Below are 18,041 nucleotides of genomic sequence, written 5' to 3' on the forward strand. Positions count from 1 at the left end.
ACCTGCACCAGGCTGGGAACACTGAATCTGCAATAGGTAAGCAGCTTGGTGTGAAGAAATCAACTGTAGGAGCAATTATTAGAAAATGGAAGACATACAAGACCACTGATAATCTCCCTCGATCTGGGGCTCCACGCAAGACCTCACCCCATGGGGTCAAAATGATCACAAGAACGGTGAGCAAAAATCCCAGAACCACACGGGGGGACCTAGTGAATAACCTGCAGTGAGCTGGGACCAAAGTAACAAAGGCTACCATCAGTAACACACTACGCCGCCAGGGACTCAAATCCTGCAGTGCCAGACATGTCCCCCTGCTTAAGCCAATACATGTCCAGGCCCGTCTGAAGTTTGCGAGAGAGCATTTGGATGATCCAGAAAAGGATTGGGAGAATGTCATATGGTCAGATGAAACCAAAATAGAACTTTTTGGTAAAAACTCAACTTGTCATGTTTGGAGGAGAAAGAATGCTGAGTTGCATACAAAGAACACCATACCTACTGTGAAGCATGGGGGTGGAAACATCATGATTTGGGGCTGTTTTTCTGCGAAGGGACCAGGACGACTGATCCGTGTAAAGGAAAGAATGAATGGGGCCATGTATCGTGAGATTTTGAGTGAAAACCTCCTTCCATCAGCAAGGGCATTGAAGATGAAACGTGGCTGGGTCTTTCAGCATGACAATGATCCCAAACACACCGCCCGGGCAACGAAGGAGTGGCTTCGTAAGAAGCATTTCAAGGTCCTGGAGTGGCCTAGCCAGTCTCCAGATCTCAACCCCATAGAAAATCTTTGGAGGGAGTTGAAAGTCTGTGTTGCCCAGAGACAGCCCCAAAACATCACTGCTCTAGAGGAGATCTGCATAGAGGAATGGGCCAAAATACCAGCAACAGTGTGTGAAAACCTTGTGAAGACTTACAGAAAATGTTTGACCTCTGTCATTGTCAACAAAGGGTATATAACAAAGTATTGAGATGAACTTTTGTTATTAACCAAATACTTATTTTCCACCATAATTTGCAAATAAATTCTTTAAAAATCAGACAACGTGATTTTCTGGATATTTTTTTTCTCATTTTGTCTCTCATAGTTGAAGTGTACCTATGATGAAAATTACAGGCCTCTCTCATCTTTTTAAGTGGGAGAACTTGCACAATTGGTGACTGACTAAATACTTTTTTGTCCCACTGTAAATCTCAGTTAGCTGGGGTGTCATTGCTATGAACTGCTTGGAAAGCAGCATGCTTCCTATGCATTAGTTCCATGATGGTAAAGTTATTTTCGTCAAACCAGTCACGATGAATACGCTTTTGAAAACCAACAGTATTCTTGGTACTGGTGTAAAGGAAATCATGAAGATTCTCCCACTGCTGGTCAAGAGTCTAGTTTTCAGTGCAGTTGTTGGACAGATTGTTGCAAAATGACTCCTGCATCTGTTGTGTTATGGCTGAGTCTTTAAGATGCTTGACATTTAGTTGTTTTAGTGCATTATTTCTTCACTTTTGGGCAGATATGTGGAAACAAAGTCTCAAGCAGGCACACACCATCTTAGCACCATCTGACCAGCAGTCAGCACCGTGGTGTACTCTTGAATTGAGGACATCACTCTTATAGTGCTCTGATGATGAAATCAATAAGGTTTCATCATTTCGATCTTGGGTGAAGCCAAGTTCCCTTTATGTATATCAGCATGAGAGAAAAGTGTGTTGGTAATTCAGAGGCCAAAGCTGGTGCACAGTTCTAGCAACAGGGTTCCCTGTTCATTGACGTTGTCAAGACCGTGCTGGCCGATTACACTGGGCCAGGCTTCTGTGTTGGTTCTGACACAGGCATTAAAGTCACCAAACAGGAAAACTCTGTTGAGTCTGGGAATTGCAGTTAATACCTCGGACAGCTGGTGGCACGGTGGTGTAGTGGTTAGCGCTGTCGCCTCACAGCAAGAAGGTCCTGGGTTCGAGCCCCGGGGCCGGCGAGGGCCTTTCTGTGTGGAGTTTGCATGTTCTCCCCGTGTCCGCATGGGTTTCCTCCGGGTGCTCCGGTTTCCCCCACAGTCCAAAGACATGCAGGTTAGGTTAACTGGTGACTCTAAATTGACCGTAGGTGTGAATGGTTGTCTGTGTCTATGTGTCAGCCCTGTGATGACCTGGTGACTTGTCCAGGGTGTACCCCGCCTTTCGCCCGTTGTCAGCTGGGATAGGCTCCAGCTTGACTGCGACCCTGTAGAAGGATAAAGCGGCTAGAGATAATGTGAATGTAATGTGACCTCGGACAGCTGGTCATAGAACAGAGCTTTCTCTTCAGATGGGCATTTGTAAGTTGAAGCATAGATGCTTATAAATGTGGCCATGAACTTATCCGACTTGATTCTCATACTCATCACCCTAGAACTGATCCTCTTCCAGTTGATCATGTAGGGGCGAAGTTTGGTCTTTACAGCAATGGCGACTCCTTCAAGCTTTGGTTGATTGGATGGTCTTCCGGAATGGAAAATGGGTGTAGTCTCCCTTCTACAGTTTCACCTTCTTCTGGAATCTGGCATTTGCTTAGACAGGTTGTATTGATTTTGAGGCGTCTGAGCTCAGTAGCTACTAATGCTGATCAGCACTCTGGAGCCTGACACTTAGATGTTGGTGCATCAGACAGAGTCCAAACGTTCAAAGATGCTACCTTAACTTGATTTGGATATTTGCGCACAGATCTGGGCTGATCAGAACTGCAGGGTCCTCGAGGCTTTACCCGGAGTCCATCATAACCGCTGTTACACTGCCCAGGTATATGACACAGATGTTGTAGTTGCTTGTTAGATATAATTGGGTCTGTAGTGGGTAAAATTTCCACAACTAAGGGTTGCTGGCCCCATACTGTGGGTAAGCAGGCTGCCCTCTTCCATGCATGCGTTCCTCAATGAGTAGATTGTGAAGTGGAAACATATGGTAACACAGAAATCACCACATCTAAACAAGAGAGACAAACTACTATTTCATGTAGAATACGGACAAATGATGACTCACCAGTCCAGCGGTTTGAGCTTCACACTGGCCACATGCCTTTCTTTTCAGCCTGGATTTTCTGCTCTGTCCATCCTTTGAAGGTGGAGGCTCTGGCACCCTTTCAACTAGAACAAACAGACACAATCTCACACATCTTAAATAATTTAGAACGCTATGCATGATTAATACAAACTGGGTACTTATGCAAATAATTTCCAGACAAGCACAGACCTTCTCCAGTAATATAAATATATATTACTATTTATAATATTACTGATTTGGTTACACACGTTTCTAAATGGAAACTGACAATGAATTTGAAGTTAACATAGGTCAAGTTCAAATATGGTTTGTGTTATAAAGTTTCATTTATCTATAATAAACTGTGTGCAGCCTTGGGAAAATCCACCTCCCTTCAGCTGTGTTAGTGCATATTCTGCTCCTTTTCATGCAGGCTACAGCATTCAGCATGATAATGTAGCATAACACAACAAAAGTATATTAAATACACTTCATGCAAAGTGACATTTATTAATCCTAATGTTTATGAAATTACACAAAATTTATAACTGCTGCTTTGTAATTTATCCTACTTTATAGAATCATCACTGGCAATGCTCATGTAAACTGAACTGTACTGGTTCAGGAAACTGATGGTAGCATAAGGATGGCCATCTGTTCATCAATGATTTTTAACACTTATTTTTGTTACATACTGTAAGTGTCAGTGATTATATGATAACAGAAGTAGTCTGGTTTGAAAATTGCCTTGAGTTGCACTTCACATAGCTGCTATATTCAACCTATACAAAGAATATTCTTCAGTATTCTACACTCTCTGACCATGATCAGAACTAACTGTACTGATGATCTATGCTGGTCTGCAGTGCTCTCCACAGTTGAACTGTTTTGTTTTCCTTTTATATGCTGCCATTTGGTCAAATTATCAGTGAGTATGGGGTTTATGCAGATTACATATTTACAACCCCGATTCCAAAAAAGTTGGGACAAAGTACAAATTGTAAATAAAAACGGAATGCAATAATTTACAAATCTCAAAAACTGATATTGTATTCACAATAGAACATAGACAACATATCAAATGTCGAAAGTGAGACATTTTGAAATTTCATGCCAAATATTGGCTCATTTGAAATTTCATGACAGCAACACATCTCAAAAAAGTTGGGACGGGGCAATAAGAGGCTGGAAAAGTTAAAGGTACAAAAAAGGAACAGCTGGAGAACCAAATTGCAACTCATTAGGTCAATTGGCAATAGGTCATTAACATGACTGGGTATAAAAAGCGCATCTTGGAGTGGCAGCGGCTCTCAGAAGTAAAGATGGGAAGAGGATCACCAATCCCCCTAAGGTGGGGTTTACATTAGACCGTATCAGCAGATCATCAGATTAACGTTTTTAAAAACGATTAGCGTGCACACAGCAACGCCAATACACGGATATGCTAATCACATGACTAATTCGGCACGTAAGTTGAAATGTATCAGTGCGGCTCATCGCTTCCTCCTCAGCGGCTGCGCTCCAAATCACTCCGCCCTGAACAGCAAGTGCCCTCTGGAGGGTGCGCACTCCGGCCCTGCGCAGCTCACAGAGCGTGCAAGTGTAGTGCACGAGCAGTGATTCGGGACTGAGCCGCTGTGCGCAAGTCACTTACCACTTGCAAGTGAAAGGATGGCAAGCCTAAAGACCATCATAACTACACAATGGGCAGTATTTGCATCAGTATTTGCAGTATTTTCATACTTTTATACTCTTTAATGAAAGGTGATACAAGGCGGAAGACCGCGCCATTTTTCAGCAGTCGTGTCACATGACCAACGCCAGCGAATCAGGAAGGTGGATGTCACAGTGACGTTGTCCAATGACGACGCCAGCTAGAGCTCAGCACAGCGTATCCGCGTATTCTCAATGTTTACACAGCACCGGATCAGACACGATCTGGATTGAATACGTGGACCCTGGCAGATTCCCGTTTCCCGGCGTTTCCAGGCGTTTTAATGTAAACGGACAGTGCATCCGCAAAGAAAACGAGACAGATACAGTCTAATGTAAACTTGGCCTAATTCTGCCCTGACAAATAGTGGAGCAATATCAGAAAGGAGTTCGACAGTGTAAAATTGCAAAGAGTTTGAACATATCATCATCTACAGTGCATAATATCATCAAAAGATTCAGAGAATCTGGAAGAATCTCTGTGCATAAGGGTAAAGGCCGGAAAACCATACTGGGTGCCCGTGATCTTTGGGCCCTTAGATGGCACTGCATCACATACAGGCATGCTTCTGTATTGGAAATCACAAAATGGGCTCAGGAATATTTCCAGAGAACATTATCTGTGAACACAATTCACCGTGCCATCTGCCGTTGCCAGCTAAAACTCTATAGTTCAAAGAAGAAGCCATATCTATACATGATCCAGAAGCGCAGACGTCTTCTCTGGGCCAAGGCTCATTTAAAATGGACTGTGGCAAAGTGGAAAACTGTTCTGTGGTCAGGCGAATCAAAATTTGAAGTTCTTTATGGAAATCAGGGACGCCATGTCATTCGGACTAAAGAGGAGAAGGACGACCCAAGTTGTTATCAGCACTCAGTTCAGAAGCCTGCATCTCTGATGGTATGGGGTTGCATTAGTGCGTGTGGCATGGGCAGCTTACACATCTGGAAAGACACCATCAATGCTGAAAGGTATATCCAGGTTCTAGAGCAACATATGCTCCCATCCAGATGACGTCTGTTTCAGGGAAGACCTTGCATTTTCCAACATGACAATGCCAAACCACATACTCCATCAATTACAGCATCATGGCTGCGTAGAAGAAGGGTCCGGGTACTGAACTGGCCAGCCTGCAGTCCAGATCTTTCACCCATAGAAAACATTTGGCGCATCATAAAATGGAAGATACAACAAAAAAGACCTAAGACACTTGAGCAACTAGAATCCTACATTAGACAAGAATGGGTTAACATTCCTATCTCTATACTTGAGCAACTTGTCTCCTCAGTCCCCAGACGTTTACAGACTGTTGTAAAGAGAAAAGGGGATGTCTCACAGTGGTAAACATGGCCTTGTCCCAACTTTTTTGAGATGTGTTGTTGTCATGAAATTTAAAATCACCTGATTTTTCTCTTTAAATGATACATTTTATCAGTTTAAACATTTGATATGTCATCTATGTTCTATTCTGAATAAAATATGGAATTTTGAAACTTCCACATCATTGCATTCCGTTTTTATTTACAATTTGTACTGTCCCCCAACTTTTTTGGAATCAGGGTTCTATATATTTCTGTACCTCCTGGGCATTATGTAGTAATTTGAACTGAATAAATTCAAGAAGTACCTGATGAAAAAAAAAGGACATTCCTTAGAAGCAACCAAAGTAGACACATGCTATTTGCTAAATCTGGTTCTACTGACCAAGGTGGTATGTTTTAGCCCTGGAGTAACTCCACATTCATTCATTCATCTTCAGTAACTGATGGTCAAGATGTTGGTGGGTCCCAGGAATATTGGGCACAAGGCAGGAATACACACACACATTCACTCAGTTTCAATTTAGCTTAAACACACACACACTTACCTAGCAGAGGCTCATCCTTCAGTGCTCTTATTTTTATCTTGCTGTGGGAATTCTGCTCGAAAACACACAAATACACACAATTTATATCATCCATAATTCTAGAATAACTTCTAAACTTCTATTTTAAATCAATTTAGTATTAATTGATTTAATGACTCTTGTGCTTAACCCTTTCTCGATCTCGAAATCAATTTATCGGACATTTTCAATCAGTATAAACTAATGAATTACTTTAGTATTGCAAGTCTTTTAGCAGATTAGTCAGGACACAGCTGGATTTCTGTGTGTAGAGTATCATGACTCTTTGTTTAGCTGCTGGTGAACAGGGTGATGAAAAACGGGAGGGGTTGTCAGGTACGCGAGGGAGGCAGATGTATGTGCAGAAGTGTTTAGTTTAATACAGTGCAATATATACACAAAGTACATAAAACACACACAAAGGCAAACAGTCCAAAACGGCAGGCAAGATCAGAAACATGAAAACAGGCAAAGGGTTGGTCGAAGCGCAAACAGTATGTCAGAGGCTAGGCGAGAACAAGAACTAGAAACAGGAACAAGAACTAGAAACCAGGAAAACAAGAACAAAGGCAGAAAGGCTCAGTAATGCATACTTAACGTAACGTAATACTTCGCCTCGCACTTGTATCAGCGCAATCCTTAAATAGCCAAACACATAGTGCTCTAATTGAGTTCAGGTGCGCCTTGTTCACGGCGAGCATACTGGAGCTCACTCGGTGCGCGTGCAGCCCGAGGCGTGCCTTCAGGCGCATGCACCACAGCGCGCAGGACTGACAGGGGTGTGAGCCCCCTGCTGAGAAAACAATTCACACCTCTCCATAATAACATTACTACACAGATAAAACGGACAGCACAACTAAGATTTTCTGATAGTAAAACACCTATACACAACTGACACAATAAAATTATAATATTTTTAAAAATAATTATTGGCGTTGTACTTGGACATTTCAGCATTCAGTTTATGGCAGCTTTAAACCTAGTAGGCCAGATTAAAAAAGAAATACTTGTGAAAAACTGCAAATTCTTAAAGCCTAAAGTGTCTACTTTCATATGAGCTATTAACCACTACTGTCGAATGTGACATTAAAAATAAAATTAATGCTGGACATGGACAGCCCCAAAACAAGCAAAAATTCCATTTTTTTAGCCTCTGGAAAAAAATGTTAATCATTTATCAAAAAATTATTCTGCAGTAATTTCCTCAGCTGACCCTGACTAAGAATGTATTATTTAAAACCAATTTATAAATAAATCAATAAAAAATAAAAAAATTTATTTCAAAAAACCTGAAATAAATATCTCGCATAAATATCCCACACATATATACACGCCGCATATATATATATATATATATATATATATATATATATATATATATATATATATATATACTGAGCAAGTACCAATATATTAAGTATGGAGTATGGACTAATCATTCTCTTTATTGGATTGTTTTTAAAATATATAAGATTATTAAGTATATTTCAAGAAATTTTCATATATGCTGATATACAAGTTTGAAAAAGTTTTGTGGTATTGGCAGATATAATTTTACTTATGTTAAGCATTTATTTCAAAAAAGAAGCATAATTATCTGCCAATAGAATGAGACCATTTTAAGCTTGAAATGAGTAAATATGTCTAGAATTAGAATTAATCGTCTTATATTTGTTATATAATAATAATTTAACAATAAGCAATCATTGGACGAGGCTGAACAAAATATCATGATTTGTTAGTGGTCAGCAAGCAATTATTTGCCGATGCTGAAGGCAGAAGCAAATAATTGTTTGCGAGACATTAACAAATCACGATATTTTGCGAAAACCAAGTTCAATAATTGTTTTATCATTCAAATTATTTTTTTTGAAATACCCATTATAAAGTTCACGTGATGAGTCAAACGATAACAAAGAAATTGAGCTATGTTGACAAAAGTGCAAAGTAACTGTGCATGACCAGACCAATATTTGCAGCAAAATGGCTTTCCACCATCATGCACATGAGCAGACCATTATGTGTAGGCAGTTATTTGCAGTTCACTCAGCCAATCAAAACGGCGTAAAAGAAATAATTTCAATGATAAAAAGAATAATTATACAGCAGTTAGTTCTGGTCCACTAATTTGACTGGTCAAGCAGCGTTCCAAGAGTGCTGATATTTTTTGCAACAAAAGCACTGGGACGTTTCACTGTGTACATCATTCCGCTTATTATGTAAAATTCCACTTCCTACTTCTAAATGGTTATTATAGTAGTGTTCATGACATCACCAGTGGACATGTTACTTTTCAGGAATATAACTTCTGACGGGCGGCACGGTGGTGTAGTGGTTAGCGCTGTCGCCTCACAGCAAGAAGGTCCTGGGTTCGAGCCCCGGGGCCGGCGAGGGCCTTTCTGTGTGGAGTTTGCATGTTCTCCCCGTGTCCGTGTGGGTTTCCTCCGGGTGCTCCGGTTTCCCCCACAGTCCAAAGACATGCAGGTTAGGTTAACTGGTGACTCTAAATTGACCGTAGGTGTGAATGTGAGTGTGAATGGTTGTCTGTGTCTATGTGTCGGCCCTGTGATGACCTGGCGACTTGTCCAGGGTGTACCCCGCCTTTCGCCCATAGTCAGCTGGGATAGGCTCCAGCTTGCCTGCGACCCTGTAGAAGGATAAAGCGGCTAGAGATAATGAGATGAGATGAGATAACTTCTGACTTAAAATATGAAAGCTTGTCAAATGAATATGAAAAGGACGAAGGGATGCCAATTTTACCGGAAGCACCACTAACGGGAATGTACAAATTGGTGTGAGCAAGTGAGCCAGCGAGTCGATGCGCTATAAAGTGAGTGGGGCTTCTTCAAGATCTATCTCCACTCACTGAGCAAAAATAAATGGAACATTTCGCCATGTCCAAAGTGCCACCTACTCAGTATTAATTTCCTATTCATAGAATTTGCTTTGCGGGCGGCACGGTGGTGTAGTGGTTAGTGCTGTCGCCTCACAGCAAGAAGGTCCTGGGTTCGAGCCCCGGGGCCGGCGAGGGCCTTTCTGTGTGGAGTTTGCATGTTCTCCCCGTGTCCGCGTGGGTTTCCTCCGGGTGCTCCGGTTTCCCCCACAGTCCAAAGACATGCAGGTTAGGTTAACTGGTGACTCTAAATTGACCGTAGGTGTGAATGTGAGTGTGAATGGTTGTCTGTGTGTCTCTATGTGTCAGCCCTGTGATGACCTGGCGACTTGTCCAGGGTGTACCCCGCCTTTCGCCCGTAGTCAGCTGGGATAGGCTCCAGCTTGCCTGCGACCCTGTAGAAGGATAAAGCGGCTAGAGATAATGAGATGAGATGAGAATTTGCTTTGCAAGAAGGTCCTGGGTTCGAGCCCCGGGGCCAGCGAGGGCCTTTCTGTGTGGAGTTTGCATGTTCTCCCCGTGTCCGCGTGGGTTTCCTCCGGGTGCTCCGGTTTCCCCCACAGTCCAAAGACATGCAGGTTAGGTTAACTGGTGACTCTAAATTGACCGTAGGTGTGAATGTGAGTGTGAATGGTTGTCTGTGTGTCTCTATGTGTCAGCCCTGTGATGACCTGGCGACTTGTCCAGGGTGTACCCCGCCTTTCGCCCGTAGTCAGCTGGGATAGGCTCCAGCTTGCCTGCGACCCTGTAGAAGGATAAAGCGGCTAGAGATAATGAGATGAGATGAGAATTTGCTTTGCAAGAAGGTCCTGGGTTCGAGCCCCGGGGCCGGCGAGGGCCTTTCTGTGTGGAGTCTGCATGTTCTCCCCGTGTCCACGTGGGTTTCCTCCAGGTGCTCCGGTTTCCCCCACAGTCCAAAGACATGCAGGTTAGGTTAACTGGTGACTCTAAATTGACCGTAGGTGTGAATGTGAGTGTGAATGGTTGTCTGTGTCTATGTGTCAGCCCTGTGATGACCTGGCGACTTGTCCAGGGTGTACCCCGCCTTTCGCCCGTAGTCAGCTGGGATAGGCTCCAGCTTGCCTGCGACCCTGTAGAAGGATAAAGCGGCTAAAGATAATGAGATGAGATGAGATGAGATGAGAATTTGCTTTGTTGTATAAAAGCAATAACACACTCGAAGGTCATGCTGTTATATTGAATATCAGCATGGCTGTTTTTTTTTCTTCCCAGTTTAGTCCACTCAGCACAACAAGGGTGGCACTATGCCATAAATGCAAATCGGGACCAAATAGTTTTAACAGCCATGTTGTGTTTTAAATTTTGCAATTGTCCCGTGTTCTAGTGCAAGTAAATAACAATGATCTGTCATTTTAGTTTTTAGTGTAAAACAATAGTGATTTAAGGCACAGTCCTTCAAAATCCATGCACTAGATTGGCAAGCACATAGTATAAGAAAATAATGCATTAATTGAGACATAGCCAGTGCTTTGGAAAAGTTACTGACTTTCAGAACTGAATGTATGGCAGAGTGAATCCTCACTTTGTTCAGCTTTTTCTCTTTGTCCCTTGTCCCATCTTGGGTCTGAGCAGATTTCCAGTGAAGAGCATCATTCTTCCTGTTAGAAACATGTGATCTGTGATGTTTCGATGTACAGCCACTGTTATGTTCAAACTCTGAGGTTAAGTTCATAAATCACTTTTAAAACAAGCCAAATGAGAAATCACAGTTAAAGAGGAATTTATAACCTTCAATAAATAACAATAAAATAAATTTACCTCAAAAGTGAAAGAGAGAGAAAGACAGAGTCACAGAGTGAGGATCGAGAGGAAAAAGACAGAGATTGTGACAAAAATCTAAGAAATAGAAAGTGAGTATGATAATGGGGGCGGCACGGTGGTGTAGTGGTTAGCGCTGTCGCCTCACAGCAAGAAGGTCCGGGTTCGAGCCCTGTGGCCGGCGAGGGCCTTTCTGTGCGGAGTTTGCATGTTCTCCCCGTGTCCGCGTGGGTTTCCTCCGGGTGCTCCAGTTTCCCCCACAGTCCAAAGACATGCAGGTTAGGTTAACTGGTGACTCTAAATTGACCGTAAGTGTGAATGGTTGTCTGTGTCTATGTGTCAGCCCTGCGATGACCTGGCGACTTGTCCAGGGTGTACCCCGCCTTTCGCCCGTAGTCAGCTGGGATAGGCTCCAGCTTGCCTGCGACCCTGTAGAACAGGATAAAGCGGCTAGAGATAATGAGATGAGATGAGTATGATAATGAGAACAAAACGGGGGGAGAGAGAGAGACAGAGAGAGAGAGAGAAGAAAAGCTAGCAGAGAATGACAAAGAAAGAGACAGAGTTAGAAAAGGATGAAAAAGAGAGCCTGTAAAAAAGAAAGAGAAAGTAGAAAGGGGAAGAAAAAGAAAAAGAATTATGAGAAATGATGAATATGAAAAAAGCAAAAATAAAGGAGAGAAAGAGAAATTGAAATGAGAAAGAAATAAAATAAAAAAGGGAAAGAGAGTAACATAATCATGAATGCAAGAGGGAGAAGAGGCATGGCAAGACAGATTGAGACAACAGCAAGAGACAGAAAGCAGGTGAGAGAATCTCTTTCTCTCTCTCTCTGTCCACTCAGTTTATCAGCTGGTCATCAACAAGTGAGAGGCTCGTTTTGGGCTGAGGATTAAAGACACTCAGAGATGAATACAGCAATGTGACAGTGTGCTATCATCAGGCAGATTAACACACACACACACACACACACAGTGAGTCAAGTCTAAGGCCCTGTCCACACAGCAACGGATTCAGGTGAATCTGATAAAATTGTTTATCGTTTCGGCCTGGCGTCCACACGGCACCGGCGTTTTGGGTGCCCCAAAACGAAATCTTTTGAGAACGGGTTCCAGAGTGGAAAAATCTGGCAACGGCGCTGTTGCGAAGTCGTCTGGATGAGTAGAACGGATTTGTTTACGATGACGTCACAACCACATGACTGTCAGTGCTTCACGCCGGGTAGAAGTGTAACGAACTCGATGCGAGTTGTCAATAAATCCTATAACTTGGTTCATGAAACGCGCTTACAAAATATTTTCACTGTGAATATTTATTGTGTAATGGTGCAAAGTGAGAGAGAGAGAGAGAGAGAGAGAGAGAGAAAGAGAGAGAGAGAGAGAGAGAATAGCCCTTAGGGCAGAGTCTTTAGTCCAAACACAGCGGAAGTACTGAGTATAACCAAACCGCGCACCGCCCGTGCGCTTTCCAAAAACAAAAACAATCCCGCCAGCAAAAATAGGAAAAAAAATGAGCGATCTCACCTCTTCAGATGTTGGTTTAAGTCCGACAATACATTCCTCAAAAAGGGCGTAGAAGAACAAAGTAATCCATCAACGTGTAGCATTCAATTTATTCCGGACCATTAAAGAATTCTGGAGGATATCAGAATGTTGGCGTACCGGCTTCCATCTACCCCCATTCATTCCTCTTTCCGCGTCTTTCGTTTTACGCTACTGATTAATAATCAAAACTTTATGTGGCTAATGCTACAGAAGAAGGGGTTTATGCGCATGCATCTACTTCTTCTATTGTTCTGGTGTCTCTGATGGGACCGTCTTACAGCGCACGTAGAGGTGTGGCATGTGTATTGCATCGTTTTCAGCAAGCATTGCGTTGCAATATGTACCTGATATTTTACTGATCCGTTGCCCATGTGGACGCGATATTTAAAAAAAAAAATCTCGTTGCCGTGTGGATGTAGCCTAAGTCTACATGCACATTCAGGTGAAGAGCTCTGCAATATAGAGCTCTGTTGAGAGAGACAGAGAGAGAGAGAGAGTGTGTGTGTGTGTGTGTGTGTGGTGGCATTTAGTGCAAATATACCTGATTAGAAATGTTTGGTGTCCAGCATCTACTTCTTGTATTAACAAACAATGAATGAAGATGAGCAACTGAACTCTGTTAGGATTTCCCTTTGTACAAAAATGGTAAGTATTTAAATGTAATGAAATTACATGTACAAATCCATTGAAGTTATATACATCACTGTGAATTCCCTAAATTAGTTCTTTTGGAAAGAGATATGGTTCATTGCTCTCTAGTAGATTAACAAATCACTTTTTTCTAATCTGTCGTTTAATAACAGTTCACAAGACCAGTTAATTTTAGAACACATTTTAAATTAATTTGTTGGGCTGCATTTCGTATGCTGGAACTTTCACTGGGTCAGTCCATATATTTGATACCCCTGATCTAAATCTTCTTGAAGATTATGTATATATGATACAACCCCAATTCTAAAAAGTTGTGATGCTGTGTAAAACAGATATAAAAAAAAAATAGAATGTGATGATTAAGAAATCATGGAAACCTTATACTTCATTGAAAATAGTACAAAGACAACATAAAAATATTGAAACTGAGAAATCTTTCTGTTTTTTTTTTTTTAATATATACTCATTTTGAATTTAGTGCCATGGCGACACCGCCTTAAAACAGGCATGATTCTGGAGTGGAAATCACTGCATGGGCTCAGAAACATTTCCAAAAACCATCGTTTGTGAACACAGTTTGTCACTGCATCCACAAATGCAAGTTACAAGCATATATAATAATAATAATAATAATAATAATATCTGTAAATGGCTGTGCGATGCGTCTAGTGTGTAGGCAAAACGTCTGTGTGCTCGCCACCTCTTGCTTTCAGCCTTCACCGCTGGCTAGCAGTCCTGTACAGTGCCATGAAAAGAGAGCCGAGTGCGTAAGTCTCTCCTGCCAGTACATAGCCTCTCCACAGCAAGTCCTATGCAGTGCCTCCTCATAGCTACAGACAGAAACTGGGCACTGCAAGGCCCCAGGCTAAACTGCAGGGACTTCAGAGGAGGTCTGGCCCCCAGACATGCGGCATGCATGGCCCACTGGTGTGTGGACACGCCCTGATGCCCATGAACCAGACCCCCAGCTATGGGTAAATAGCACGGGCAGACGCAGCTCGTCAGCCTCGGAAGACAGTCCGTCTAGGGGAAGGAAAACCCCGAAATCAAACCTGCGACTACACTAGTGCCAAGCTGCATTGGCTCCTGCCTCGCCCTTGGACCACACTGGTGTAGTGGAGAGGGGGGACTTGCTACATGGGCAACAGCCTGTCCCCTAATCATTGAAACACCTTTGCCCAGGCCTGTGCCCTGGAGAGGACACTCCAGCACCGCTGGGAAGCGGTGACACAACATGGGAAGTGGTAGTTACAAGTTATAAGTCTCAGCACTCTACTGGCGATGAGTGAGATGCAAGGGGTTACTTCTGACAGTGGGAGGGGGCATCATGCCTCATTGGATAGCTACCGCCCGCTAAAACTGGGCAGACCCCAGTCAGGTGCTATCCCGCCACAGTTGCTTTACTGCTTTACTAGGTGCTTGAGGCTCAGGGCTGTAATAAGCCTGACAAGCAGCCTGTAAAACCCAAGCACCTGACAAGAAAACAGACAAAAGAAACAAGCCAGCACTAAAAGTTGGTACCTGGAATGTAAGGACTATGACAACAGGTCTGTCAGCAGACCTACAGGACATGAGCGACACACAAAAGACAGCAGTGTAGCTCAGGCTACAAGTAGATATTGCAGCACTACAAGAGACCTACCTCGCCAAATCTGTCTCTCTCTCAGAAAAGGACTACACCTTCTTCTGGAGTGGAAAAGCTGCAGACGAAACTAGAGACTAGTCTCTAGTCTAGTTGGATTCACTGTGAACAACTCACTGATGAACACAGTAGAGCCTGCTGGGGAGAAGACAGACAGGATACTCACCCTACGTCTGCACACAACAGATGGGCCTATCAACCTAATCAGCGCCTACACCCCCACCCTCACTTCAACCCAAGAGGCAAAAGATGAGTTTTGTGAAAAACTACATGACACCATCCAAAAAATTCCACTAAAAGCCTGTTTCTACAGTGGTGCTTGAAAGTTTGTGAACCCTTTAGAATTTTCTATATTTCTGCATAAATATGACCTAAAACATCATCAGATTTTCACACAACTCCTAAAAGTAGATAAAGAAAACCCAGTTAAACAAATGAGAAAAAAATATTATACTTGGTCATTTATTTATTGAGGAAAATGATCCAATATTACATATCTGAGAGTGGCAAAAGTAAGTGAACCTTTGCTTTCAGTATCTGGTGTGACCCCCTTGTGCAGCAATAACTGCAACTAAACATTTCTGGTAACTGTTGATAAGTCCTGTACACCGGCTTGGAGGAATTTTAGCCCATTCCTCCGTACAGAACAGCTTCAACTCTGGGATGTTGGTGGGTTTCCTCACATGAACTGCTCGCTTCAGGTCCTTCCACAACATCTTGATTGGATTAAGGTCAGGACTTTGACTTGGCCATTCCAAAACATTAACTTTATTCTTCTTTAACCATTCTTTGGTAGAATGACTTGTGTGCTTATGGTCGTTGTCTTGCTGCATGACCCACCTTCTCTTGAGATTCAGTTCATGGACAGATGTTCTGACATTTTCCTTTAGAATTCGCTGGTATAATTCAGAATTCATTGTTCCATCAATGATGGCAAACCGTCCTGGCCCAAATGCAGCAAAACAGGCCCAAACCATGATACTACCACCACCATGTTTCACAGATGGGATAAGGTTCTTATGCTGGAATGCAGTGTTTTACTTTCTCCAAATATAACACTTCTCATTTAAACCAAAAAGTTCTATTTTGGTCTCATACATCCACAAAACATTTTTCCAATAGCCTTCTGGCTTGTCCACATGATCTTTAGCAAACTGCAGATGAGCAGCAATGTTCTTTTTGGAGAGCAGTGGCTTTCTCCTTGCAACTCTGCCATGCACACCATAGTTGTTCAGTGTTCTCCTGATGGTGGACTCGTGAACATTAGCATTACCCAAAGTGAGAGAGGTCTTCAGTTGTTTAGAAGTTACCCTGAAGTCCTTTGTGACCTCGCTGACTATTACATGCCTTGCTCTTGGAGTGATCTTTGTTGGTCGACCACTCCTGGGGAGGGTAACAATGGTCTTGAATTTTCTCCATTTGTACACAATCTGTCTGACTGTGGATTGGTGGAGTCCAAACTCTTTATAGGTGGTTTTGTAACCTTTTCCAGCCTGATGAGCATCAACAATGCTTTTTCTGAGGTCCTCAGAATTAGAAATTCTAAAGGGTTCATTAACTTTCAAGCACCACTGTACTTGGTGACTTTAACGCACATGTTGGTGCTGACCATGTCTCCTGCCCATAATGCCTGGGACATTTTGGAAGTTTTGGACGTTATGAACAAAAATGGGCAACGGTTACTTGAGTTATGCACACTTTATGAGCTTTGCATCACCAATACCTTCTTTGAAACAAAACCACAGGACAAGGTGTCGTGGCGACATCTCAAAACTATGGCACCAGCTGGACCTAGTCCTCACCCGGCGCTGCCAGCTGAGAAAACATCCTTGTTACTCGTTCCTTCCACAGCGCAGATTGCGACACAGACCACTCACTGGTCTGCTGCAAAATCAGGATCCAGCCAAAGAAGCTTCATCATGCTAAGCCACCAGGGAAGCCTCGCATTGACATCAGCAAGGCGAAGGATCTGGAGATGGTAGAGACACTTGCCAGGAGCCTGGAAGATGCCCTGCAAGCAAAGCCCCCTGAGGGGAACTCAATGCAGAGATGGAACCATCTTAGAGACACAATCCATAGAACAGCATTCTCTGTGTTTGGCAGGAAACAGGGGCATACTCAGTACTGGTTTGAGGCAAATGCCTCAGTTCTCAACACTGTAATTGAACGAAAGCGTGCTGCACTATTGGAATATAAACGACAGCCAACACAATTGACGCTGCAAGCTCTTAGAACAGCTAGGAGCAAAGTGCAGTGCACGGTCAGAAGATGCGGCAACAACTATTGGATACAACTTTGCAAGAGCATCCAATTGGCAGCAGACATGGGAAACTTAAGGGGTGTCTACGACAGTATAAAGAAGGCCGTTGGACCAACATTTACTAAAATAACCCCACTTAGAGCAACCACTGGCAAAACTATCACAGATAAGAGCAAGCAAATGGAGAGGTGGGTGAAGCATTACTCAGACCTTTACGGCTGGGAAAGTACCATGTCAGATGCCACATTGGAAGCAGTGGAGCGCTTGCCTGTGATGGAGGAGCCTGACGAGACGCCTAGTCTAGAAGAGATTAGTAAAGCCATTGACAGACTGCCCACAGGAAAAGCACCAGGGCTGGACGGAATCCAGGCAGAAGTCATAAAAAGTGCAAAAGGACCACTCCTTAAACACCTCCATGTACTCTTCTGTCAGTGCAAGGAGGAGGGTGAAGTTCCTCAGGACATGCATGACTGTAACATCGTCACCCTCTACAAGAACAAAGGAGACTGCAGCAACTGCAATAACTACTGCTGAGTACTGTCGGGAAAGTTTTCGCCCGCGTAGTTCTAAACAGACGCCAAATGCTAGCCGACAGAGTGCACCCAGAATCACAATGTGGATTCAGGTCGGAACGCTCCACAATCGACATAATCTTTTCCCT

At 43.0% G+C, this 18,041-nt stretch overlaps 1 protein-coding gene across 2 annotated transcripts in view; it reads right to left on the reverse strand.

Annotated features, from left to right (window-relative positions):
• zbbx (zinc finger, B-box domain containing) overlaps positions 1-18,041 on the reverse strand; it is a 104,221-nt gene that overhangs the window by 62,244 nt on the left and 23,936 nt on the right. For both annotated transcript variants that reach the window (XM_060922993.1, XM_060922994.1), the window contains exons 4-6: positions 11,048-11,123; positions 6,594-6,645; positions 3,013-3,116 (exon numbers count right to left, since the gene is read on the reverse strand). In XM_060922993.1, the coding sequence (XP_060778976.1) occupies positions 3,013-3,116; positions 6,594-6,645; positions 11,048-11,123 (232 nt within the window). The remainder of the gene's footprint in view (positions 1-3,012; positions 3,117-6,593; positions 6,646-11,047; positions 11,124-18,041) is intronic.

This window comes from Neoarius graeffei, chromosome 6 (genome assembly GCF_027579695.1).
Source record: "Neoarius graeffei isolate fNeoGra1 chromosome 6, fNeoGra1.pri, whole genome shotgun sequence".
In the NCBI taxonomy this organism is placed as follows: Eukaryota; Metazoa; Chordata; class Actinopteri; order Siluriformes; family Ariidae; genus Neoarius; species Neoarius graeffei.